Source organism: Trachemys scripta, chromosome 9 (assembly GCF_013100865.1).
Source record: "Trachemys scripta elegans isolate TJP31775 chromosome 9, CAS_Tse_1.0, whole genome shotgun sequence".
In the NCBI taxonomy this organism is placed as follows: Eukaryota; Metazoa; Chordata; order Testudines; family Emydidae; genus Trachemys; species Trachemys scripta.
This window is the reverse complement of record NC_048306.1, coordinates 96,851,138-96,878,791: the sequence shown is the minus strand read 5'-3', so window position 1 is coordinate 96,878,791 and position 27,654 is coordinate 96,851,138. Positions and strand designations below refer to the sequence as shown.

The 27,654-nt window shown below is 44.6% G+C and overlaps 1 protein-coding gene across 4 annotated transcripts in view; it reads left to right on the top strand.

Annotated features, from left to right (window-relative positions):
- Positions 1 to 27,654, top strand: part of AP2M1 (adaptor related protein complex 2 subunit mu 1) — a 45,215-nt gene that overhangs the window by 2,326 nt on the left and 15,235 nt on the right. For 2 of the 4 annotated variants that reach the window (XM_034781257.1, XM_034781254.1), the window contains exons 2-3: positions 18,734 to 18,846; positions 25,595 to 25,600. In XM_034781257.1, coding sequence (XP_034637148.1) covers positions 18,773 to 18,846; positions 25,595 to 25,600 — 80 coding nt within the window. In that variant the 5' untranslated portion in view covers positions 18,734 to 18,772. The remainder of the gene's footprint in view (positions 1 to 18,733; positions 18,847 to 25,594; positions 25,601 to 27,654) is intronic. The other 2 variants (XM_034781258.1, XM_034781256.1) reach the window with 1 other exon arrangement.

Below are 27,654 nucleotides of genomic sequence, written 5' to 3'. Positions count from 1 at the left end.
GTGGTGTTTGTTGGCATAGCTGTGTTGATGGGATGAGTGGATTTTGCACACTCTTGACTGATATAACTACGCTGATATAAGTTTAAAATGTAGACCAAGCCACAGCCTCTTATTAGAAAAGGTTTGGGCTCCTTAAGAAGTAGAGCTGATGCCATTCTGATCAGTTAGCAGGAGCAACATTACTTGTCCCTGAAAGCTTTGTTAGCAGTCTGGTCTCTCATCTGGTGTGATGCTACCAAACTCTTTCTCTAATATTTTGTGTATGATGCTTTGGTAGAAGGCAGCATCGCTTCTCTTGTGTTGTAAGGGCTCCATCCCTGGTAACTAGTACCTCAGTGTTGTCCTTTTCTTGGAGACACAGTTTGTCAGTTCCTTTTCAGGGTGGTTGGGGAGAGATCCTTTGAAAGAGATCAGGAAACCTCTCTGCCCAGGAATGCCCAGAATGGCACATTTAGAATTTCTCTCTCATAAAAGATGATAGACCCCTGGAGTTATGGATGGCTTGCAGCATGAGAAGTAAATGACTGGAAATGTGCATTGGTGTTGGAATGAAAGAAAACATCTCTTCTGTCTTAGACTAAAAGGATGAATAAAGGATAGTTCAGGGTGCTAAATGCATCATAAATACTTGTACCGTACAGCCTACAGCTTCCTTTCTCTTTAATGCAGAGAGGTGACCAACAGAGACTACAGGTCCCAGTAAGCAGCATTTCATCTTGATCCCAGCAGGACAGCAATTAATCTAGAAGTATTAATCTAACAGCATGCTGGGACCCAGGACTCAAAATACACTTGTTCACTTAGCAATGGCAATAGGAAGCTTTCCCTGATGTGTTGGGGGCCTAAACCATCAATTTTCTGAAGTCTAAGCGTTCACTTAAACCCTAAACCTACGTTTCTAGCTTTTAATCTTCCAAGGGGGATGGAATGGAACTCATTTTCATGAGATGCTAGTATCTCTTTCTGCTTAGCTTTGTCAAGCAACAGCAGTGAGAAATGAAAGACTCGACTGTGGCTCTTGAGAACCCTAAAAGCAGCAATGAAACAACTGTTCACTTCACACTGCTGGTTGGAAAACTTATGAGCAGCAGTGGAGGGAGAAGCTGGAGCTATTTTTGGGGAGAGAACTTCAAAATCAGAGGCTAAAGAAAGGGTAGAATATTGAAAATCTGTTTTCCCTCATCTCCAGGCAGCAGTCTAGAGCAGAGAGAAGCAGAAAGCTCTTTATCCCTGGAAGTAGTGCTTCAAACGGACACCCTCTGTCCACAGACTGATTATATGAAACATGGCACCCTCAAGTCAGATAGAAATCCCAGTGCTCTTTTTTTCCTTCCTGCCTTCCTGCTCTGAGGACTTACTGAGCTGGACTTAAAACCAGGGTATTGTCCCTGAAACTCCAGTGGTGTTCACCTTTGGCCTTGGCTACACTGGTGCTGTACAGCGCTGCAACTTGCTGCGCTCAGGGGTGTGAAAACGCACCCCCCCCCCCCTCCCCGGAGCGCAGCGAGTACAGCGCTGTAAAGCGCCAGTGTAATCAGAGCTCGCAGTGCTGCACGCTCGCTCGCAGTGCTGCACGCTCGCTCGCAGACGCTATTCCCCTCGGAGAGGTTGCGCCGCCAGCGCTGCGAGAATACACTCACGCTTCACAGCGCTGCCGCGACAGCGCTGGGAAGTCCTGAGTGTAGCCAAGGCCTTTGTCTTGAAACTATCTCTGGCTGGGTTTAGGCCTCCATATTTATAAGGGCGGCTGCTGTCTGTTCCCTCACCATAAACCAAGTGCAGCTCATGGACTCCTTATCGGGCCACATTAGGTACTTGCCGGGGAAGTTGGGGTGCTTGAGTATTAGTTTGTCAGCTGCTTTATGAGCTGTAGGGTGGCATTGTCTGATCTGATAATACCAACCCTAACCAGAAAGTAATTGGCTTACTAAGCAACCTCATTTTGCTTAACTCAGATCTCTGAACCTAATCCTCTTCCTCTTTCAGCCACTGTCACACTCGTACTGGACTTCAAGAGCAATCTGCTTTACCATGTAATGCTTTATGCAATGCTGAATTCCTGCCTTGGTGGGAGTTGGGGGTTGCTTGTGACTCATTCCTGTAGATGTATTGCTACTCAGAGGAAACATTTTCCTGGATTCTTCCTAGAGCTGTCCTCATCTAGCTGCTGCTGAGTCTTGGGCTGCTTAGTCAGATAAGCTTATTAATGTTCAGGAACCTCACTCATTACTTGGAAATCACAACTCAAACCAATTTAGTAGGCTACTAAATAAACACACAATGGTTTGAGCAGTGAACAGCAGACCAGATTAGGTGATGGCTGGTGAAAAGCAGTGCTGTGTAAGTATCATGCATACCGAGGAAATAGTTACTCTTCAGCTTTCATGCATTTCCATCCATGTGCAATTTGTGCTGGGGAAGGATACTGGCCTGGAGACTGAGCACTTCTTAACTGGAGTAGGTACAGCCTGGGTAAGGGCAGTGCAACCTTTCCCAATACCATGGGCTCCCACCAGAGTGCCTCATTCCTCACCCAGCCAAACTTCCTGATGGCTACTAGGAACTGGACTGAAACGATCCACTTATTTCGCAAAGGGGCTGTCGCACGTGGAGATGGCTTTCGGTCACTACCAACTAGAGTGACTTGGTGGGTATTGCATCCATCTACCAAGTCTTGACCTTTTCCTTTCTGGCAGCTGTTTGGTAGGGCAGCCAGATAAACTATGCTTCAAACTATGCATCCGAAGAAGTGAGGTTTTTACTCACGAAAGCTCATGCCCAAATAAATCTGTTAGTCTTTAAGGTGCCACCAGACTCCTTGTTGTTTATGCTTCAAACGCTGCTCTGATCTCCTACAACAGTGGTTTTCAAACTATTTGGAAGAAGATATGCACCCTAAAAATATAGTTTACCACATACCCCATCTGAGATAAGGTTATAATATACCTATGATTAGATTGCCTAGTCTTATTAAATAAAATGTGGTGTCTGCCATTGCAGGATTTTTTTCCCTTGTACTGCCAATGAGAACCCATGTACCCCTACGGATACACACACCTCAGTTTGAAAAGCGCTGCCCTACATCAGACAAGAGCCAGTTTGCTTTGACAAACTGCTGCTACCTGCTATCGTTCTCCTTTGGTGGAGGGACATCTTCGTAGTAAGGACTAGCATGTGCATGTGTGTACATGGCTGGTAGCCCATAATGTCTTCCTTAAAGATAGGTGGTAGCATGCCTGGACATACACAAAGACTTCAACCTTGCTCTGCTAACGCTGCACTAATGGAAGTACTTTTGGGTTTCTGATTATTCTGGGTGATGATAGTTGTACCTTTATTATGGTGATGAGGACAGTATAGGAACTTGAATAGAATTCCTGTCCTGCTTACAGACTTGCTTTTAGACTACAATTTCAAAGGTGTAGTGAGGATGCAGCACAGAGAAGCTTGGCTATACTGTACATCCGTTTTTCATGGCAGGAGGCTGGGCTCAGAATTTCAGCGGAGATGTTTTACACAGCTTCCCTGTTGTCCTCCGTGAGGAGGGGAGTTCTCTGAAGTCAGCCAGTGAGAATACAAGCTAGCCCATTAGCTTTTTGACAGAGATGTGTATTGGCATGTGCTTGCTTTAGGAAAGTCCATGGTAGTTTCTATAATAGTGGGATACAATAACAGCCTTAATAACACTTGTTTCTCCTCTTTCTAGAAGAAAACAAACACATCTTCTAGCAAGTTTTGAACTTGAAGCTTCTGCAGATGTTTACTCTTAACCAGGTGATGGCAGGAGACTGCTGAGATTAGGGTTTTGAGCAGTGGTTCTCAACCTGTTTACCATTGTGGGCCACATAATGCAGCTCTCTGGGTTATGTGGGCCGCATCCACACAATACTACCTGTATGGCCCTGAGGATATCTAATGGGTTGCAGCTGTGTGCTGATTAGGCTGCAAGCAGCCTGTGGGTTGAGAACCACTGGTTTAGAGCCTGGAATTGGGAGTGAGTTGAAAGCTGCTAGTTTCTTCCTAGGGAAATGGAGGGAATTAGTGTACTGAACGGTGGTGTCTTCATTTTCACTCTATAAGAGTGCTATAAGAGGTGTGTGGGTGGGGGGGTGTGCCTTCAGGACCGGGGAAGGTGAGGGTGGGGGGGAGGGAAGAGTAGGATAGGAGCCTGCAAGTGGGCTGCGGGGGGGTTAGGCGTGCCTGTCAGCACCACATTCTCCCTTCCCATTTGAAGCTACTGCCCCCTCCCTGATCCCTTTGCCCTGGCCTGCCTGGGTGGTGATGTGGAAATGAGACTCAGACCTGTCTCAGGCTGCTGATTGTGGGCTGGAGGGGGATGTGCTTCACTGTGTGTGTGTGGTGGGGGACGGGGGAGAGGGAAGAATAGAACAAATGGTGACCTGTAGCCCTGGGGAGGGCAGGAACCCCTGTGTATGAGCTGGGAATCTGGAGGTTTTAGCCCCTCTCGTTCCTCTATGTGTTAGCTGGGGTACTAATGCCCCAGGGAGGGGATGTGAACACCTACTGAGACAAGTGAAGTAGTTAACACCTCTGAGCTATTGTTGGTCTGTATTCTTCTCCACTGGGTGATCTGTTCAGACATCTCAATGAAATGAAGGGAGTCACGTCACACCTCTCTGATCCACTTGTGCTGCAGGTGGTTGTGTAGAGTGTCTTCCCAATACATTAGGCTCAGATTTGGGGAAGAACCAGGCTGTGCTGGGAAAGTAGAGATAGATGACAAGATTGTGAAGGGGTTAAAACACACCAGTACAGTCTTTGGCAGGAGTAATGGCCAAGAAGGAGCCAGGAAAAGTGGGAGGAGGCAGGGGAGCATAGGGTATATTGAGATCACTTTTTAAAAACAAGGACATTAAATGCCCCAAAACTCTAATGCAGAGTTAAGGTTGCCCAGTGGGGCCTTGTGCCCTTCCAGAACGTGGAAAGTGGCTAAACTGAAAAGTCTAAAACAGTAACACAAAGCTAAGGTACACCCTATCCCTGCCCCACTGGAGCTGGCAATGAGCACTAGGAAGATTTCAGTAAGAGTGTTGCAACAGTTAATAAATCACCAATGGAAGTGGTGGATTTCCCCCTCCTGCTGGCATCAAATCTAGATTGAATACTTTACTGGAAGTTGCTTCAGTCAGTTTCAAATTATTAGGCTCAGTACAAATTAAATTCTTTTGTCTGTTAAACAGGAAATTAGATCTAGTCTAATAGGCCTTTCTGGCCTTAACAATCTGTAATATAATAAGTAGATATGAAGAACTAAGAACATTCCATTGTGTTCCCCACCTTTGAATTCCAGCACTTCTCTGGATGCATTCAGCTGCATACGCTGTTGGATGTAGTTGTATTCAATTGTTAGTTGGAGTATCTCTGCCAAGTAACTTGCTGTTAACTATAAGGGATGGTAAGTCTCTAGCCATGTGTTGGATCTGAGGGTTTGCGAAGAGTCTGGTTTCCTTTTAATTGAGCACTGCTATCCAGAAACTGACATATGACTGACCCTCAAAACTCGTGTGATTTAACAGAGTAAGGCTGTGTCTACACTGAACGCTATAGTGGCAGAGATGCAGTTGCACTGTTACAGTGCTCATAGCATAGGTGTGTCCCACCTCAACAGAAGTTCTTCTGTTGATGTAGGTAATCCACTTCCCTGAGCATCAGTGGATAGGTTGATAGAAGAATTCTTCCATCATCCTAGCCATGTCTATATCGGGGGTGAAGTAGGCTTGACTGTGGGGCTTGTGTGTGACTTTTTTCACACCCCGGCATGACATAGCTAGGTCAATCTAAATTTCAAGTGTAGACCAGGCCTAAGTGTCTCTTCAGACGGAGCCTATTGCCACAGTACCTGTTGGAGACTAGAATAAACACATCTGTACTGTAGCTGGGAGAGGGGGGATTGTAACAGAACAGGTTTCAGAGTGGTAGCCGTGTTAGTCTGTGTCAGCAAAAACAAGGAGTTCTTGTGGCACCTTAGAGACTAACACATTTATTTGGGCATAAGCTTTGGTGGGCTAAAACCCACTTCATCAGGTTGTAGCCCACGAAAGCTTATGCCCAAATAAATGTGTTAGTCTCTAAGGTGCCACAAGGACTCCTCGTTGTCTTTACAGAACAGGCAGCTCTAGGTTCAGGCTTGTCACACACAACAGTGGTAACTGCATTCACAGTAACAGATTGGAACTGCATTTTCACAGTTTTTTTTCTTCAGGTTAAAGGTCGTTTTAATCTGCTTCTGATGGAGCATAAAGCCTAGCGGGCCTTTGCTTCAGGATTCTTCAGGATAAATAACTTGTAAGTTGTTTAATGGCTCACCTCTTGAGCTTTATCTTGCACCTTTTTTGGGTGCTAAATCTGAAGACATAGGGCCTGCATAGGCCAAGCTACCTTGAAAAGCCTGAAAGTGTAAAGAGAAGAGCAGAACATTAGTCACTCAGGGCTGATTGTTTCCCAGTAACAGGATTGCTCATTCTGACTGACTCATTCTGCTTTGTGCCTAGCAGCTTGCTTTAGCTCCATTTTGGGTTTTTCATTATGGGGCCTCCTGATTCCAACAGCTATGAGTCACGAAATATAGCAACATTTCAGCTAACTGGACTGTGTCCCCTGCGTTTCTTAACCACTACATGCTGTTTGTGCTTTACATTCTATTTCTTCACTTATGGAAAAAGGCATGAAAGCTTTTAAGCTCTTTTGTGAAGACACATCCCATGGTTCTAAGCAGGATTGTCCAGTAGTTAAGGCACTGACCTTTGACCCAGGAGATCTGGGTTCATTTCCCTGCTATGCCACAGACTTCCTGAACTTGGGCAAGCCACAGTAGTCTCCTCCTTGGTTCTTCTGTAAAATGGAAATAGTAATGCTTCCCTACCTTGTAGGGGTGTTGAGGTTAAATACGCTAGAGATTGCAGGGCACTCTGACCTAGTGGTAATGGGGCCATATAGGAAAACTAAGATCTGTAATCCGCCAAACAGCTTTGTGTAGTGTTGGATAACATACTGTCTGTGCTACAGGCTTCACCATTTCTGCCACCAGTAGAGCTGCACTGGTGTTGGATTATGGGTCCTAGTTTCTCTAGTGTAGTGAAGGCCGCTGACATTTTGACTGATGACAAGCTTGTAAGTATCTAGGCTTCTTACTAACAGCATGGATTGTTTCACTGTACAAAGACAAGTGAGAACCCAAGGCCATCAATGGGAATATTTCAGACAAATGAAGGTGTTGGTCAGAAAATTCCATGAATGGCTGTTTCAGTTAGACTTCAGCAATCTTCTGGGAGGGTGTGATTTGCTTTGTATTGTGGTGTGATTGCTATGTTTAAGGCCCTACCAAATTCACAGCCATGAAAAATGCGTCACGGACTGTGGAATCTGGTCTTCTGTGTGCTTTTACCCTATACTATACAGATTTCACATGGGAGACCAGTGTTTCTCAAACTGGGGGTCCTGACTCCAAAGAGGGTTGTGTGGGGGGTGGGGGTGGTCACAGTATTATCACCCTTACTTCTGTTCTGCCTTCAGAGTTGGGTGGCCGTAGGGCTGCGGCTGCTGACCAGGGGCCCAGCTCTGAAGGCAGCAGCGCAGAAGTAAGGGTGGTAATACCAGACCATGCCATCCTTACCTCTGTGCTGCTGCTGGCAGTGGCTCTGCCTTTAGAGCTGGGCTCCCAGCCAGCAGCTGTCCCTCTCTGGCCGCCCAGCTCTGAAGTCAGCACCGCCTCCAGCAGCAGCACAGAAGTAAGGATAGCAGTACCACAACCCCCCTACAATAACCTTGAGACTGTCCCACAACTCCTTTTTGGGTCACGACCCCTACAATTACAACACCGTGAAATTTCAGGTTTAAATATCTGAAATCATGAAATTTGTTATTTTAAAAATCCAATCACCATGAAACTGACCAAAGTGAACCATGAATTTGACAGGGTCCTAGCTGTGTTGTATCTGGTCCTGATGCTCATCAAAACAAGTATGTTTCCTTTGGCAAGCTTAAAAATAGTCTAATCTTAAATCATATTAAATTCCTAAGAGGGAGATTATTTTTAAGGCTGGGATGTGCTTTCTAGGAATCTTCTTGAAGGGGGGATGGGGAGACACTTCTGACCTGAGCTGTGGAGAGAGCTGTTTGTTTTACATGATCTACCTTTGTGCATATTATATAGACATCTAGGAATGTCTTTGTAGTCCACTGAATCAGTGTTTTTAATATTATGGAGAAACTTTGCTTTGTCTGCTATACATTCAAAGTCTCTACTGTAAAACACAACACTGTCTCTTTTCTTCTCTTGATTACATATTAAGTAACAGTAAAAGTACATGAAGATAACAAGCAGCGCTGGCCAAATTAATAGCAATTGGATTAATCTTGCCAGCATGTTGCGGAAGGTTTATCCTAGTGTATCCAAACACCTCTGACTTCATGTTCTGGAGCTGTGCACCTGAGTCACAAGTATCATGAATAACAACTATCAAAGGGGTAGCCGTGTTAGTCTGGATCTGTAAAAGCAGCAGAGAGTCCTGTGGCACCTTATAGACTAACAGACGTATAGGAGCATGAGCTTTCGTGGGTGAATACAAAGAAGTGGGTGTTCACCCACGAAAGCTCATGCTCCTATACGTCTGTTAGTCTATAAGGTGCCACAGGACTCTTTACTGCTTTTATGAATAACAATGTACATAAACATCATAACTTGACCACGGTTATCTAGCAGTGCTAATGCAGAGGTATCCCAAGGCTACTTGACAAGGTTAAATTTTCTGAATGGTATAGTTTATAGGCTCTACATCCCAGTAGGCAGGGTGCTGTTACCTTGCTAAAGATATCAGGCCTGTGGATACTGTGACTTCCAAAGGCTATATTTCAAAATGTGCTTCATGTGGCCTACTGATGGCACTGTAGTTGCCCATTGAGACAGTAATGGGCAGAATAGATATTCTGTTAATAGCCAAGTTAAAGAGATCATGAGCTACTGGACATAGCACAGGACTAGTATAAGCATCCTGGCTTTTTTTGACTTAATGTGGCCCTGAGTCACTCATCCTGTTTTAAGATCATACCACCTTGCTGCTTGGCAGTTGAAGCTTGTTTGTACACACCTTAAATATGTAATGTACTAAGCATTATCACTGTGTCACTATCTGAACCCTGCTAGCTTATAAAAGCCTGGGTTAAAAACAAGTAACTTCCATACCAGATCAGACTAACCCACTCAGTCCAATAATCTTTGGGGTTACTTGCATCCCCTGAAGCATCAAGTGACAGAGTAGAAAAGCTATTTTTATATACATGTCCACAGGGAAAATTTCTTAATAGCTAATGCCATTAAGCATGATGTGTTATATTTTATTCCTAGTCATAATGTCAGTCATTTGCCCCATAAGAATGCCTAATCCTTCTAAAAACCTGCCCAACTTTTCTCCTGCATACGACCATATAGCAGTTAGTTCCCCAGGCTAAAACTGCATTGAGTAAATGTTTCCTTTTTTCTAAATGTGTTAGCTTTTTGAATTTGAATATTGCTTTGAGCATAGATAATACATGACTCAGTACCATTTGCTATCTTGTACGTTCTTCCACTTATGGATTGATTTTTTTTTTTTTTTTTTTTTTAAATCTCTCTCCATGGAAATCTTGTCATCTCTAGACCCCTCTGTTTCTGATCTCCTTGTGGTAAGCAGGGGACAGAGTAGCTCAGCTTCTTTTCTTGGTGTGTTCTAGGAACATCGCATACATCTAGTTCATAGGCGTGCGCAGCCCATTTCATTAGGGTGTGCACCCAGGGAGCCCCGCCCCTGCCCTGCCCTAGCCCTGCCCCCATCCACTCCCTCCTGCTTCCCGCCCCCTGATCCTAACTGCCCCCCAGGACTCTACCCCCACCTAAGCCTCCCTGCTCCTTGTCCCCTGACTGCACCCCTAGGACCCTACCTGACCTCTGACTGCCCCAACCCTTATCCACACCCCCACTTCCAGACAGACCCCCTGGGACTCCCACGCCTATTCAACTGCTCCCTACCCCCTGACAGGACCCCCAGAACTTCTGACCCATACAACCCCCCCCGCTCCCTGTCTCCCCCAACCCCTCTCCACACCCCTGCCTCCTGACAGCCCCCCCCAGAACTCCTGACTCATCCAACCCCCCCAGCTCCTTGTCCCCTGACCACCTCCTCCAGAGGACCCCTCCCCCAGGACCCTCCTTGCTCCCTGTCCCCTGCCTGCCCTGACCCCATCCATCTCCCACCCTGACAGACATCAGGACTCCCATGCCCCACCCAACCTCCCCCCACCCCTAATCACCACCACCACCCGGGATCCCACCCCCTATCCAACCCACCCTGTCCCCTGACTGCCCCCCACCCCTTATCCAACCCCCCGGTCCCGGACCCCTTACCATGAGATGAGGCTCCTAGCCTCCCCATGGAGCCAAACACTGTCCCGCGGGAGCGCGGAGCCCCGGCCCGTAGAGCGCTGCGCGCGGCGGCACAGCTCCAGGGGAGGGGGGAGCATGTCTGCCTCACTGCGGAGCCAAACATTGCCCCGCGGGAGTATGCAGCCCCGGCCCCCAGAGCGCTGTACGCACGATGGCATGCCCCTAGGGGAGAGGGGAAGGCAGGGGAGGGGCCGGTGGCTTGCTGCGCTTGACCCGGCGCTCCGGCCTGGGAACGGGGACCCTGCAGCCTGCCGCGCTGGGGAGTGGAGCCATTTGCCCACCCCTGCATTAGGGTGTGCCTGGGCACACCTGGCACACCCCGTGTGCACGCCTATGATCCTAGTTCGTTATCTCCTTCAATTTGTTGCCTCTTGCTGTCCTTTACTTATTTGGGATGGGTGGGAAGACCAGCATGTGGCCATTGGTTAACAGTGTAAAACTGTGAAATATTTGCATATTGACATTCTTGTGACTGCTTGGGAAGGTCCTGTCTGCTGTCACCTCTGCAGTACTACTCTCTGGACTAAGCCACAAGAGCAGCTGTTAGAATAGAAACTATGACTTGAAGGAGCTAATTGAATGAAGAGGGCAAACAATTGCATTGCAGAAACTGGATCTGTGTTAAAGCAGCTGTCTGTTATAGATAAAAGCTGTCCTCAGTCTGGTAACCTCTTAGTGGCTATGAAGCCATTAAGCACACGCGAGGATTCACTGGCAAATAGCTGATCTTGGCTGTTTTGTAGAGGGAAAAAACCTTGGATCACTTTTCTCAAAGAACAAATAGTTTGGAAACTTGAAGTCTCACCAGCAAGTGCAGAGTAGAGTCTAGGGTTGCCAAAGTTACCTAACTCTCTTGCTGAACTTCCATTCTGTGCACTGTTGTACCTTGAGTGCAAAGTGGAGGCTTTGATAAGGATGAAGAAGGCCATGGCTTGCAGCTAGACATCTTTAACTTATTGTGTCTTTAGTGTAGGTTCTAGAATTCTGCAGTACGTGGGTTTAGCTTTGTAGGTACTGTATTTACAATACAGAAGTGCAGTTCTAGACCACTCTTAGTTTTCCTGATGGCATCAAATCTGTCTGGGATCTTAGATTGCATTGTTTCTGGTGTGTGGTGAGGGAGAAGCATGTAGTTGTGTGTGAGGTGCTGTAGAGTAGCTCTTTCTGTTAGAGGTAAATGTAATGGGTAAAAGCTGATGACATTTGTAATCAGCAGTTGGGTTTCCAGTGGTAATCTTAAACCTAGCCTATTCTAGAAAGAGTTTACTCATGGATGCAGCTTATAGCAGCAAAAGTGCTTTTGCCAGTATAATATCTTTATACCTGTTTTCGAGCAAAATAAGCTATGCCAGCCAACACACTTTTACTCCAGTAGAACTGCCTCGATACACAAGGGGTTTTGGCAGTATAAAAAGTTGCATTCCTCTCCAATATAAATTTTGCTGGTATAGTATCTGTATTGGCCTAGTGTTAATCCAGTCTTGGCTTAGTGGTATCCAGGATTCCATGACTTGAAGCAGTTGTGGAATAAGAGGGAAGGTCGTCTCATAACCGGTTAAAAGACTAGAAACAGAGTAGGAATAAATGGTCAGTTTTCACAATGGAGAAGTAAATAGCTGGGATCTGTACTGGGACATGTGCTGTTCAGCATATATATAAATGAGCTGGAAAAAGAGGTAAACAGTGAAGTGGCAAAATTTGCAGATGATACTAAATCACTCAAGATATTAAGTCTAAAGCAGTGTGTGAAGAGTTACAAAGGGATCTCACAAAACTGGGTGACTGGGCAACAAAATGGCAAATGAAATTCCGTGTTGATAAGTGCAAAGTAATGCACGTGGGGGGGGGGGGGGGGAATAATCCCAAGTATCCTTCCAAAATGAAGATAGAGATCTTGGACTCATTGCAGGTAGTTCTCTGAAAACATCCACTCAATCTACAGCAGCTGTCAAAAAAGCTAACAGTGTTAGGAACCATTAGGGAAGGGATAGATAATAAGACAGTAAATATCATAATGCCACATTATAAATCTGTGGTACACCCACAACTCAAATACTGTGTGCAGTCTTGGTTGCCCCATCTCAAAAAATATATTCAAATTGGAAAAGGTACCGAGAAGGGCAACAAAATGATTAGGAGTATGGAACAGCTTCCATATGATAGATGAGAAAACCTGGGACTGTTCAACCTGGAAAAGAGATGACTAAAGGGAGGGACATGAGAAAGGTCTCTAAAATCATGAATGGTATGGAGAAAGTGAATAAGGAAGGATTATTTATCCTTTCATGTAACACAAGAACCAATTACATTGATAGACCGGTTTAATACAAGTAAAAGGAAGTACTACTTCACACAATGCAAAGTCAACCTGTGGAACTCATTGACAGGGGATGTTGTGAAAGCCAGAACTATAACAGGGTTCAAAAAAGAACTAAAGTTCATGAATGATAGGTCCATCAACAGCTATTAGTCAAAATGGTCAGGATGCAATCCCATTCTCTGGGTGTCCCTGAGACTCTTACTGCCAGATGGTGGGACTGTATGACTGGGGATGGATCACTCGAAAACTGCCCTGCTCTGTTCTTTCCCTTTGAAGTGTCTGACATTGGCCACTATTGGACTAGATTGGCCATGCTGGGTTAGATCAATGGTCCTTCTTATGCTCATAGTTTCCTATGAAGCTTTAGTAATGTTGTTTTTGCACTTTAGGACACTTCATTAGGTTTGTGAATTGGGATGAGGTTGGGGAGGGATAGCCCAGTGGTTTGAGCATTGGCCTGCTAAACCCAGGGTTGTGAGTTCCATCCTTGAGGGGGCCACTTAGGGATCTGGGGCAAAATCAGTACTTGGTCCTGCTAGTGAAAGAAGGGGGCAGGACTCGATGACCTTTCAAGGTCCGTTCCAGTTTTAGGAGATAGGATATTTCCATTAATTTATTTATTATTTTTATTTATTACTAATGTGATTAAAGAGCCATAGGTATGGGTCATTGGATTTCTATACCTATTCAGTGTACACAGTCAACAGGTACTATTATAGCACTCAATGCATGTTAGGTTTTGTACAGACAGAGGAAGACAGACCATTCCTTGTAAAAACAGCACAACATAATGCAGTATCTATAGCGCTGTATGGCAGTGAGCTTTTCTGCAGTAAACCATTAACAAGTCAGTTCAGAGTGACATTTCCCTTATCTATGGACTCTGCCTGAAATGAGAGAGATCTGAGGCAAGAGGAACAAACTCCAATAAAATAATAAATGCTTTGAAACTCAGTGAATACAATGGAACTCTTTATTCCTCTCTAGAAATATTCGATATTGTTATACTGGGCCCAGCACTTGTCTGTAGCGACAGGCAAGCATGTGCCCTGCATTCTGCTGAAGTGGAAGGATATGAGTATCTCTACTGGGAGGGTGTCTAAGGGCTTGTCTACACTAGCACTTTACAGTGCTGAAACTTGCTCACTTGGGGTGTGAAAAAACACCCCCCTGAGCCCTGCAAGTTTGGGGGGGTGGTTTCTTTTTTTAAGAACGCTGGGAGAGCTCTCTCCCAGTGCTATGCCGCGACTACGCAAGTGGCAGTGTTTTAACATTGCCAGTGAAGACTTGCCCTAAAAGTGTCGCCATACTTGGTGCTGCCCTGCATTTGTCATTAACACATTAGAGTCTCTGGCCTTGGCTACACTCGCGGATTCACAGCGCTGCCGCGGCAGTGCTGTGAAGCGCGGGTGTAGTCGCGCTGCCAGCAAGTACTCCACCTCTCCGAGGGGAATAGCTTGCAGCGCTGCAGGCGCTGATTACACTGGTGCTGTACAGCGCTGCACTCGCTGCGCTCGGGGGGGTGTTTTTTCACACCCCTGAGCGCAGCAAGTGCAGCGCTGTGAATTGCCAGTGTAGCCAAGGCCTTAGTAACAATGACAGGGTGCAGTCAAGGCCCCAGGTCTTTTATAGCACATTAAAGCTAAATTATGCACTGGTGACACATTCTGTAGTACAAGCTCCCATGCTAATCAAGTCAGCATAGCAGTCTAAGGCCTTGTCTACACTGTCCCTTTACAGCGCTGCAACTTTCTCACTCAGTGGTGTGAAAAAACACCCCCCTGAGCAGTGTAAGTTTCAGTGCTGTAAAGTGCCAGTGAAGACAGTGCATCCAGCGCTAGGAGCACAGCTGCGCTGGGAGCTACTTTCCTTTTGGGGGTTGGCTTTTTTACAGTGCTGGGGGAGCTCTCTCCTAGCGCTGGTGCCATGATTACACAGCCAAGTTGAAAGTGCTGCCGCAGCAGCTCTTAACATTGGTAGTGAAGCCATACCCTTAGTGTCAATGGTATTAAGCTAAATTCCTGTGCTGACTTCAGCTTTTAAAAAAATCAGTAAGTAGTACATTGATTTGACATGTAACTGCATCCCAAAACAGTCACAGTGGGCATACTCTGGCAGTTCAGGAGGTTGGGACTCTTGGCACCTTTGACTGTTTAGGAGTTGTTTTTTGTTTGTGGCATATAGGTGGTTGTTGATCTTAGTTCAAGAATTAAAGCCAATCAGTATAGGTTTATAGGAAACAGATCTTGCCGCAATAACTTCATCTTTTTTGATGAAATTGCAGGTTTGGTTGATAAAACTAATAGTGTGATGTAATACTTGGAATTCTATTAGGTGTTTTGACTTGGTACCACACAACATTTTGATTTAAAAACAAAACTCTAGAATAATATAAAATTAACATGACAGATTAAATGTTTTAAAAGATGGATGATCGATCTCAAAATATAACTGAACAGGGAATCGAGTGGGTGGTTTGTTTTTGTTTGTTTTGTTAGAGGCCCTTTGGGGATTGGTTTTTGGTCTTGTGCTATTTAATGTTTTAACCAATGACTGGAAGAAAACACAAAAATATCACTGATAAAGGTCCCAGATGACACCAACTAAAGAAGCGGCAAATAACAGAGGACCAGTCACTAATACACAGTGATCTGGATCACTTGGCAAACGGTGTGCAAGCAAACAATCTATTTTAATAGGCTAAATGTAAATGTTTAGGAACGAAGAATGTAGGCCATACTTACAGGATGGGGAACTCTATCCTGGGAAACAGTGACTGGGGGTAAAAAAATCTTTGTTGTGGTGGATAAACAGCTAACCATGAGCTACAGTGCAGCATTGTGGCCAAAAGGGTTAATGCAATTCTTGGTTGCATAAACAGGGGAATCTCAAGTAGGAGTAGATTTTTACCTCAGTATTTGGTATTGGTGCAACTGCTGCTGGAATATTGTGTCCAATATTCAATTCTGGTGTCAAGAATTCAAGAAGATTGTTGATAAATTGGAGAGGTGTCTGAGAAGAGCCATAAGAATAATTCAAGGATTAGAAAACATGATATCTAGTGATAGAGCTCCTTGAATCTATGTATCTTAACAAAGAAGGTTAAGGGGTGACTTGATCAGTCACATACTTACATGGGGAACAAATATTTAATAGGCTCTTCAGTCTAGCAGGCAAAGATACAATGCAATCCAGTGGCTGGAAATCAATGCTAGGCAAATTTAGACTCTAAGGTGTAAATTTTTAACAGTCAGAGTAATTAATCACTGGAACAACTTACAAGGATCGTGGTGGATTCTCCATCAATGCAATTTTTAAAACAAGACTGGATTTTATTTTATTTTTTAGAGATGCTTCAAGGATTTTTTGGTGGGAAATGTTATGGCTTGTTGCACAGGAAGTCAAACTAGATGATCACAGTGGTCTCTTCTGGCCTCGGAATCTATGAATTAGTATTTGAGGGGAGTGGGGTATATTTCTAACTCTCCCTTTAAGAAGGTGCAGAAATCACTCTAAATTTGTGAAAATAGGTGTGGCACTCCTCTTCATTCCAGCAACCCTGGTCAGCCATTTACAACTCTGCTATGCCTTATAACTAGCTTGCTCTGGCTAAATTGATCAGCAGTAAATTAGCTAGTCAGTCAAGGTTTCATCAGACTTCAGAATAAACATTATTCCCTTATACTTACAGATGTAGAGCGCTGAGAGTTAAACCAGCCTTCATAGAGCACAGTAGGGAAAGCGCTGCAATCTGTCCACACTGACAGCTGCAAGTGCATTGGCGTGGCCACATTAGCAGCTCTTGCAATGGCCAAAGAGCAGTGCATTGTGCTAGCTATCCCAGCATGCAAGTGGCTGCAACGTGCTTTTCAAATGAGGGGGGTGGGGTTGAGTGTGACAGGGAGTGTTGTGTGTATGTGGGGGGCGAGAGTGGGTTTTGGGGGGCTGAGAACATGTCAGCGTGCTGTCTCGTAAGTTCAGACAGCAACAGACCGACACCCCCACCCCCGCCTCTTTCTCTCACATACAGCATTCCACAGTAATGGTTGCTTTGTCTGGGAGCAGATAAGCATGCTGTCTGTCAGAAACAGAGCTTTCAAAGGGCATATCTGCATGCCTGCAGTGATTCCAAAACAATGACAAGAGTGGCTATTTGATTTAAGGGGATTATGGGACATTTCCAGAGGCTGATCAGAGCGCAGTAATGCAACACCTCGTTCACACTGACGCCCGGGTGTTTCAGCCAGTGCGCACCAAGTGTTAATCTTCTCGTCGAGGTGGAGTACCAGGAGCGCTCTAGCCCTGGAGTCAGAGCGCTTTACGTGCTTTGCCAGTGTGGACGGGTAGTGAGCTAGGGCACCCGGGGCTGCTTTAATGCGCTCTAACTTGCAAGTGTAGCCAAGCCCTTAGTTGAGACAAATGCTGCAATATATTCTTCTCAGGTCTACATATGTCTACACTACCGCAGCACTGCTACCCTGCTGCAGCTGTGCCTCTGTAGTGTAGACACTTCGTACATTAACTATATCAAGGAAAAAATCCCTTCCGTTGATCTATCTCTGAGGTGGTAGCTAGGTCTACAGAATTCTTCTATTGACCTAGCCACACCTACAGTTAGGTTGACCTAATTACAGAGCTCAGGGCACAATGTTTCACAGCTCTGAATGACATGGCTAGATTGTTCTAATTTAAGTGTGGAGCAGGTCTGAGTTATTGTTTCAGGCTGTGGCTGTTTCTGAAAATGGGCAGATACTGCTGCTTTACACTTGGTGATCATACTTCTAAGGTTCCTTTGAAACCCTTGGGCAACAGACTTTCTTATTTAAAAAGAGCAGCTTCAATTGTCAACTCAAGCTAAATAGCTCGAATATCCTCAGTTTATGCAAAAAGAATGAGGAGTACTTGTGGCACCTTAGTCTAACAAATTTATTTGGGCATAAGTTTTCATGGGCTAAAACCCACTTGGTTCTTTTTGCTGATATAAACTAACACAGCTACCACTCTGAAACCTGTCAGTTTATGCAGTTGCTACACCTAGAGCTCCAAGCATAATGTGATTGTAAGAGGCAAAATCCCCAGAGCTTCACCAAAATTTCATGCAATACCAAGTAGTGTCATGTCAGCAGCAAGGAGCTTTAACAGTACAGGTCATTCTGTGCCATTAATACCTTAACTAGGAAGTTCATCTCTTAAACTTTAGCTTACTCAGGTTACAAAATGTGCACCCATAGGTAAACTTCAGAATGAATAAACTCTACTGTTGGCTATCACTGCATTGAGGATCAGGAAAAGGGTCTGCTTGGGGTGAAAATCATGAGTAAGTAAAGTAGTCTTGGAGTTCCTAGATAAGATACTTTTTTAAAACCACCTCAAACTTTTTAGATCTCAGGATGTAAGAATCCTGGACCAATACCCTTTTTTGACCTTTGTAGAACAGCAGTTCAAGATAGCTTATTGCCGTGGCACTGCCAGCAAGGGCATATGCACAGGTCCAGAGTGACTGAGCCACAAAGCTTGTGTTTCATAGAATCATAGACTATCAGGGTTGGAAGGGACCTCAGGAGGTCATCTAGTCCAACCCCCTGCTCAGAACAGGACCAATTCCCAACTAAATCAGAGTGACAGATCAGTGTTCGCTTTCCTGAATAACTGGGACTTCGTTCATAACCTGGTAAACTGACTGAGAAGCCACATCAGAGCTTGTGTAAAGTTTCCACTTGGCTCTAATTGGCAGAATCTTTATGGTGATCTAGTATCCCACCATATATTCAAGCCTGTAACTTCATGTAGGGATTTTAGTACCTTAATACAGACCTGTCAGAACTCTCACCTTTTACAGTGACTGACTACATACATGAGTCATTTGTGCTCATCTCCCAGCTGATAGAATTTAGTGCTGTGAAAAGTCTCGAATACTGTAAAGTTACACCACTTATTGCTATACAAAAAGCCTAATGCTCCCTCTGTCTTCTCAGGTCTTATGCAATATGGAAAGAGAAGACTAAGGTTCCATCATGATCGGAGGCTTGTTCATTTATAATCACAAAGGAGAGGTTCTAATCTCTCGAGTCTACCGTGATGACATTGGGTAAGTAACTTGGCTCCAGCTTAAAGCCTCTGCATCCTTGGTCTCTGCACTCTAGTCCCACTCACTGTGAAGACAACATTCCAGAGCTGCTTCCTCTGCATTAGCTGTGCATGCATGTGAGACTAGTTCTTAACTACATTAACTTAACGAGCAGGATTTTTTGACATACTCTAGATCTGTTTCTGAATATTGGTGTCCTTCAGGTGATGATAAAGTATACCCTGCTAGTAAGGCTGGGCTTCTCTTGCTAAGAACCTCTGTAAGGAGATACTTCCTAACTTGATACTTCCAGCAAAGCTGGTAGATTTGCAGTTAAAGCAGGAGTGGTGAAATGGCATTTGAGTGTATACCACATACCAGGCCTAGGGCACACGTGCTAGTCTTCCCCGCAAGCATGGGGAGAAATAGAGGGTACGTTTCCATACTTGGATATCGCCGCAAAGCCGTTGGGCAAAGTTTGCCCATGTCCCAGGAGCCTGAAGATTACATCTGACTTGTATAAAAGAGGTAGTCTACAGCAGTGGTTCTCAACCAGGGATACACGTTCCCCTGGGGGTATGCAGAGGTATTCCAGTAGTACATCAACTCCTCTAGATACTTGCCTAGTTTTACAACAGGTTACATAAAAAGCACTAGCGAAGTCAGTACAGACTAAAATTACATGCAGACAAAATGAGAAAGGAAGCAATTTTTCAGTAACTGTGCTGTGACAATTTTATTTTTTTGTTTTGTATTTTTATGTCTGATTTTGTAAGCTAATAGTTTGAGGTGAAACCTGGGGTACACAAGACAAAAGCTGAAAGGGGTACGTAAGTTGGGTAAGATTGAGAACCACTGGTCTACAGGGCTCAGCATGCAATTCGTTCTTACAGCTTGGATCAAGCCTGTGATATCCACTGGTTATCATAAAGACAACACCAGTTGAATTTAGGCAACCCCTAGAATAGATTTGAAACTTGCTTTACCTGGCACATCTGTCAGCTGGTGCTTCCCTGATGATCGGTCTCTGACCTCTATATTTATCAAGTCAAGGATCCGAAGATCTAGCAGTGCTCAACAGAAATTATGTGTCTGCTAGTGCCTCCTGATATGGAAACCAGACAGAAGCATGCCCATAGACTTAGCAATCCAACTCTCAAGTGCAGCTTTTTCCTAAAAAAAAAAAAAAATGATTTTGCAAGGCACCTTTTTAATATAGTGAAACTCTTGCCTCTAATGTCCAGTATCAACAGATTGGAATCACATAATCAAATCAATTATGACTGTTCAAATCTTCTGAAGGCAGTAGAACTGCCCAGGTGTTTTTGCAGGTCTAACTGGGCCTGTAGAATCTCTACTACTGATGGTGCAGAAGAACCCAGAACTTTCAGATGAGAGAAGGGAGCATGATTGTGCAATAAGCAGAGTCCACCTTGATGTGGAACCCCACTGCTATTCTTAATCTCTTTTCAGAGCAGATCTTCGCTTCCCAGGGACCTTTATTTAGGCTGCTGCAGACTGAAGAATGCCTATTTTTGGAGCTGGGTTGTGTAGTGGACTTGTTTGCCTCATAATAAAGTTTAGCTTTTATCCCTGGACTGGAATAGAGTGGTGGTGATTGACCATGTTCATGGAAAGGTGGAAGGGGAAGTAGCTATTTAACACAACAATACAAGGAAGCTTATTTAACTGATAAGTTTAAAATGCATCCTTGGTCTGTCAGACTTTTTAGGGAATGTCTGCACTGGCAGAGTTTCTTTGCCGGCAGTTACGTTGCCGCTCAGAGCGCTGAAGGGAAACCACTGTTGTGTATTCACACTGTCCGCTGCCTGCGCAATAGCGTGTTCACACTTGCGGCACTTGCGGCAGTATTCGGAGTGGTGCACTCTGGGCAGCTATCCCACAGAGCATCACTTGACAGTGTTGAAAATTCCACGCAATGTAGTCGTATGTCCCCTGCTGACTCTCTTCCCTGACTGGCTGAAAAACTACAATGAGCAGATTAAGTGACCCGTGAGCCAGCTTTCTCTGCAGAAAGTGCAACTTGTGTAGAAGCTAATAGCGAAGGTGATGTTGGCCAGAGCTAGGCAGGAGGTAAGCTCTTCAAGCTTCAGTCTTCTGTCCTCCTTAGACTGTCTTGAGCAGTTTTCTTACTAATATCTGGTGTTAAGACTTCTGAGATCTGTGAAGAATTTAAAATTAAACTGGGTTTTGGCCTCACTCTGCTGCTTATGATGTATGACAGCCTGTAAGTTTTCTTGATTGTTTTTTTTAAACTTCAAAGTATCAATATATAAAACTTGATATGTCCTGAGTTTTCTAGAGGATGACTCTATGTATCACTTGGGATGTGTACTTATTTTATGCTGAATAGCAAATGTCTAATACACATTCTTGTCCCAAGTGTGCATTATGGATTGGAGTCAGCTGTTAAGCGGGGGGAACAGGTTCTAAACAGTCCCTTACCTTCAATTGCTCATCTTTCATTCTTGTATGTTCTAACTTAACTAATTCTCTAGTTGCCTTTCCCAGGGTATGCAAAACATGAATTTGTCCTTTAGAAAGGAGAATCTTTCAGGCTTTTCTTCTTTGTTATGTGTAATGAAAGGGCGCAGAACCCAATTTTGCTTTATAGGCTACCTTTTAATACTCCCAAGTGCTAAATGGGAGAGCTTGTAATAGCTTCTCTCCCTCTTGCTCATGTGATGGCCAGGGAGACAATGCATCTGCATAAATGTTTCAGAATATTCTAACACCCAAAAATAAGCAGCCCTCTGAAGATTTTGTGATATCTGCTGGGTATTGACACACACATCTACACTAATGCAGAATGTGTAGTGGAGAAACAAGTATGCAATTCTCTCCTTTCCTGCAAATATCAACATGTAAAGTCTCATAAGAATTCAGTTAAGGGTATGAATTCTGCAGCCTTGTAGAGCTAAAAGTTGATTCTAATGTCTCTAAAAATGACACCGCTTAAGGATGGTTTATCTAGGGTGACCAGACAGCAAGTGTGAAAAATCGGGATTGGGGTGTGTGTGTGTGTGTGTGTGTGTGTGTGTGTAATAGGAGCCTGTATAAGAGAGACCCAAAAATCGGGACTGTCCCTATAAAATTGGGACATCTGGTCACCCTAGCTTTATCTGAATAGCATCCATTGAAACACTGGCTTGCATAAGGCCATAGCTGGGTGAAATATAACTTGCAGTTCCCTTTGTTTTGCACCCCCAGCATGTCAGTCTTTCAGAACCTAATATGCAGTGAGGCATGTGATCTTTTTTGCATGAAAAGTCACCCTTGTGACTGGAAAAAGCTGCTGGCAGAACAGGTGGCAGTACTGGAGCCTTGGCCTTTGCTCCCAGTCCGGTACCTCATTCAGCAGTTCGCAACCTCTTTGGACTCAGGACCCATTTGTAAACCGTGATGGCCTGTCATGACCTAGTAAATAGCTTTAGTGCAACAACAACAACAACAAAATCTGGCTTAAGTATTTGTTACCCATGATATACTAATATATATATATGAAATGCATGCTAAATAAGTACACTGTGCGTATTCTAGAAGTAGCTCCTGTCCCCACTCTGGGCATTGCGATCTCTGGGGTTAGCACTGCTCAGGTTTGCCTGGCATCCCTGTGCTGGTTGAGCCGTGCTGGTGAGTGGCATTGTGATCTGGTATTTGGGGTTGCAGCGCCACTTACTCGTATTTGGCTCTTAACTCATGACGGAGGGGCAGCTGGGCCAAACCTGAGCAGCACCCCATGCACCAGGTTGCAACTCCTGGAACAAGGAGTGGCGTCTAGCCAGCCCTGTGGGACCAGAGCTGCCACTGCAGAGTAAACACGGCGTGGGCTCACTCTGCAGCTCTCTGCGTGACCCTTTGACGCATTCATTGTGACCCCTGGGTTGAGAAACGTGACCTCTGCCTTGCTAAGCAAGTTGACTAGCCAGTCTGGGCCCATTTAACCTCCTTTGACTGAAGGAGAACTCCTACCTCTACACGGCGGTGGAGATCACAATACTGTGTCTGGATTTTGCTTTCAGTAACTTTCCTCCTCTTACAAATCAGAGAATTGAGGCCCATGTTAAATGTCTTGCCTGGAAGGAACTAGAAAAGTATGTCTATAAAATTACTACAACTGCTTGGCACTGAGGAGATTATAAAGTGGGTTGGCCAAGCCTGGGCCTGTACATATGCTCAAGCTGCTAATGTGGCTGAGTGAGGTGGGTACTTTTGCTTTCAGCACCTCTTTCCAAGGGTACAGTATAAACCAGGGGTAGGCAACCTATGGCATGCGTGCCAAAGGTGGCACGCAAACTGACTTTTTCAGTGGCACTCACACTGCCTGGGTCCTGGCCAGCAGTCCAGGGGGCTCTGCATTTTAATTTAATTTTAAATGAAGCTTCTTAAACATTTTAAAAACCTTATTTACTTTACATACAACAATAGTTTAGTTATATTATAGACGTACAGAAAGAGACCTTCTAAAAATGTTAATGTATTACTGGCACGCGAAACCTTAAATTAGAGTGAATAAATGAAGACTCGGCACACCTCTTCTGAAAGGTTTCCAACCCCTGGTATAAACTTTGGTGAAAGGCTTCCTGAGGGAAGGGTTTCTCACAATTTGCAGCTCTGCAAAACTGCTTCAGTTTCACTTATCTTGTAACTTCTAAAACTGGTAAAGATCAATTCATCTTTCAGCAGGAACTTCACCTAGCTCTTAAAGTGCCCAAAGAATTATTGGGGATTTCTTCTGTCGGTGTCTGGAACCTGGTACAGAGTTGGCTAATGGCTCACGTATGCTATTTTTATAAATAGTTGTAACTTGGTAGGGAGTGTCCTGTGCATTCTAAAAACTTGTGATGGAAGTGAGCAATTAAATTAGTGTTATTTCTGATGTACTGTGTAGTGAGTAAGGAGAGCTTAATGCTGATGTCCAAACCAGGAAATAGCAAAGCCATGTCTGCTTTAAGCTGTTGTGGCCTGTCTCCAATGATGTGTTTAAAGGGCAGAAGAGAATGGAATACTATCCAGCTTCCAAGTATTCCAAAGGAAATAAAAAATACTGTTGTCCAGTGTCCTAAGTGGAGTCTGGGTATGAAATGCTCCAATCTTGTTGCTAAAGCATTGCTGGATCAATTTGGTATCCTAAATGGCTATATTGTGACTCTCCTGGAGCCTGTGGACTCTTGTTTCCAAACCATCTTAGCCGAACAGTGATGTAAATGCAAAAGTCAACATGAGTGTCATGCACTCTTGAGAATAGAGGGGAGGTATGCATGCCACAAAATCACTGCTGACGCCCTTGTTGGTAGATAGCTCATTCCCTGCATGTTCGTCTTTCGTCTTTCGGTGCCAGAGCTGAGACCCACTGACAGGATGTCTGTCTTTGGAGGGAGAGGATTGGGACTAGATGGGGATGGGATTGGGAAGACTTGTGTTGCTGCTTATGCCTTATGTGAACTCTGAGAAATTAGGGCTTCTGACTCCTTGGCTCTTGTTTGGCCCTTCACTCCTGTCAAACTCTATGGAAACTTGAAACCTACACACTGGGAGAGAAACTCAAAGCCATGGGTCTACAGTACCTAGAACCCTTTCCCCTTGTGCATATGGAGAATCTTAAACTGCGTATGGTAACTTTAGTGTCCAGTGAGCAGAGTGACAGTTAAGTAACCATTGCTTTGAATTTCCTGGCACTTCTGTATAGCAATCAAATTTGAGATTTGTTTGCTTGCAACTTCTCTCTAAAAGAATGGCTTGAAATAAATGCATGTAGTGCATCTGCCAATGCAATGTAACTAGATGCATGCATAAATAGTCGTTACCTTTCTTAAACTCCATATCAAAACAAAAGCACAGTGCATTTAATTCAGGATACCACGGAAGGGTTCACTGTAACCTTCAAGCACTGTTTTTATTTGTATGGTTAACTCCTGAAGTAATCCTACCTGCGTTTAAACATGTTATCTCCATATAGACACCTGGTAGGAATGTGCTATTAAATGGCAAATTGCATGTATCCTCTAATTCTTGAGCATTTGGTTCAAACCAGACTCCATTAATATTGCTCTTGTGCTTTGTGGTTATCACACTTGTTCATAGTTGTGCCAAGCTGATGACAAAGTGCAGCATCTGAATCTTCTGGAAGTGCCATCTCTCCTTCATGCTCTGATTGATTGTGCCTGACTTTCTATACTTCCCTGTGGTTGGACCAAGCCTAAGATGCTTCAGCCAAAACAATAACCTTTTAGGAGAGAATGGTGTCTCAGTCAGATCAGTAATATCACTCCTGATATCTGCTGGTAGGGGAAATCTAAACTCTAAGCAGGCTTCTCCTTTAGATGCAGTCAGACACTTTGAGGCTTCTTCATTCTTGGTGTCTGCCATTTTATTTGTAATAAACTGCTCATAAGAGTGCGAATTGGGTAATACTGATAGCGACTTGGGTATGGCTCTGACTAAACACCCAATTAGAGCTGCCACTACACAGCACAGAAATCTGTTGGCACAGACAACTGCTGAGTGACCACTGCATGTTAAGTTTCTGTCTGCAATGGCTTCACTGTTGTCACAGCTTGTGACTTTCCATGAAGTACCTCCTTCGCCGCTTGTGCCTGGAAATGGGGAGGGGGTGCTGTTGGTCTCTCCTTATCTCTTTGAATTCATTGTGCCTTGTGTGTGTTTCTAACCCTTTCTCTTGTTGCTGTCACTCCTCCTTTCTTCGCTGGCGCCATTTCTGTCCATCCCATCTCATTGGCTGCTGTAGCAATAGGTAAGAGATGCGTGGCAGGCCATGACTGGCCCTACGAAGTGGGGAATTGATGTGCTAAAAGGTTTCATTCATTTGAGGCTTCCTCTCTGTCTTGGACCAGTCCATGACGCTTGGGGCTAGAATTAGTTAGTGGAGAAGGATTTAGTCCAATCTTGGAGCATTATCATTCGTTGCAGGGTTTATTGGGTAACACTTCAGTATTACTGAGGAACTTAAACTCTTCAGGATGAGAAGTAATTCTTATCAGCCTGTCTGCATCTTGAAGACCGAAACTAAACTAGTATTCTTCGAGGTTCTTGGGCAGTAATACTTGACAACATAGTGTAGGTGACAAGGATTGAAGGGGCTGGAACTTAGTCCATTTTGAGGATGGGTATTTACTATCCAAATCACTAATATTAACTATACCCAGTATCTTGATTACCAAATTGCAAAGGCATCAGAATTGCAGTAGGCAGTTCAATACCTAACAGCCTATTAAACATTTTATTTCTATCTTCTATATCAGCGGTTCTCAGACTTTAGCAACCTGAGGACCCACTTTTTGACTTAAATTTTTTCATGGACCCCCAAACTCCCTGCTCAGCTCCAGGCCTTACCCCTGCCCCTCCTCTTCCCCACCTCTTTCCTCCTTCTCCCTCCCTCCCAGTGCCTCCTGCATGCCGCTGAACAGCTGTTCCGCAGCATGCAGGAGGCACTTGGAGGAGGAGTTGATCAGCAGGGCCAGTGGCTCTGGACATGACTCTCAGATCCCCTGGAGCACCCTCGTGGACCACCAGGGGTCCGCAGACCAGTTTGAGAAACCCTGTTCTATATCATAGGGTCAGTCCCAGAGCAGAGGTATTGAAGGACTATTGTATGGCTCCTAGCTCATTCCTTGGTGTACAGACTGTAGTTCTCAAGCTTGCATCAAGAAAAGAGTGTAAAAAGCCTCCTGACTTACTCCCTGGATTCCTAGTCTTAACGGACTTCCAACTTAATTATGGGAGTACAGTCTGGTAACTATGCAGTGATCAAGATTCCAAAACCTTCCTGCTACATAATGCAGAAGGTTGAAGAGCCAGCCTCTGGAGTTTAGTTCTAGGTTTAAATTCCACATCTCTCAAAAGTAAAGACATTTGTACAGTAAGGACTTGGCCTAGTGCACATAAATTGTCAACTGTGTAGTGGGTTTTAAGGCAGATGACCAGAATGGTAGTGCATCATGTTGCCGTTAAGGGAAATGGCAGAGCTACATAGGGGAAGCTTGCACAGCACCTGCCTGCACTATGCAAATACACTAGTGCATTTCCATTAGCATGTTGCACCATTGGAATTCTAAAAACCACCAGTCAAACCACTCTGCTGTTCTATAGTTGAATATAGCATAATAAGGAGTAGCAGTGTAAACTGGAAACAAGTAAAATAGGCTCTAAATTCTACACTTCACCTACTGGTTTGAGCTTCCTTATTAATGCTTGCTGTGTTCAGAGATGAAGCAGATCTGGGAACAATCCCATTCCTGACACCGCCTGCCTCCATATATCAGGCAAGTGAATCTAGTAGGATTTGATGGATTTTCACGATGGCATGTGATATGACAGCAGTTCCTTCCATGCAGAAGGGGTTGCAGTCAACCTAAACATCAAGCAAGTTGTGCGGGGCAGCAGGTATAGAAGCCAGGCTGCTGTGAAGCTTTAAGGGGTGGAGAACAGGAAGTACCAGGCTGTTGTGTATTTAGTCAGAATTGGGTTTCTCGCTAACTAGGCCACAGCCTGCCATGCCTTTTGGCCTCTGACCGTGCTAGTTAATGAGGGAGCACTAGCAAGGTGAACTGAGAGGAAGCCTCTTGTTAGGCCAGTTGAGAAATTTCCATCTGGAGGCAGATGGGAATTGACATTGAGCCTTAATCCAAAGCTTCTTAGAGGTCCAGTAGGTTCTTTCCTTGTCCCCTTCACATAGTATATTCCAGGATTTACCATCTCTTAACTCCGTTAGACTCCATTAGCTAGAATGTCCCAAACACCCTTCCTGATAAGGGCCAGGTGCACATAGCTGTAGTCGAACAAATGTAG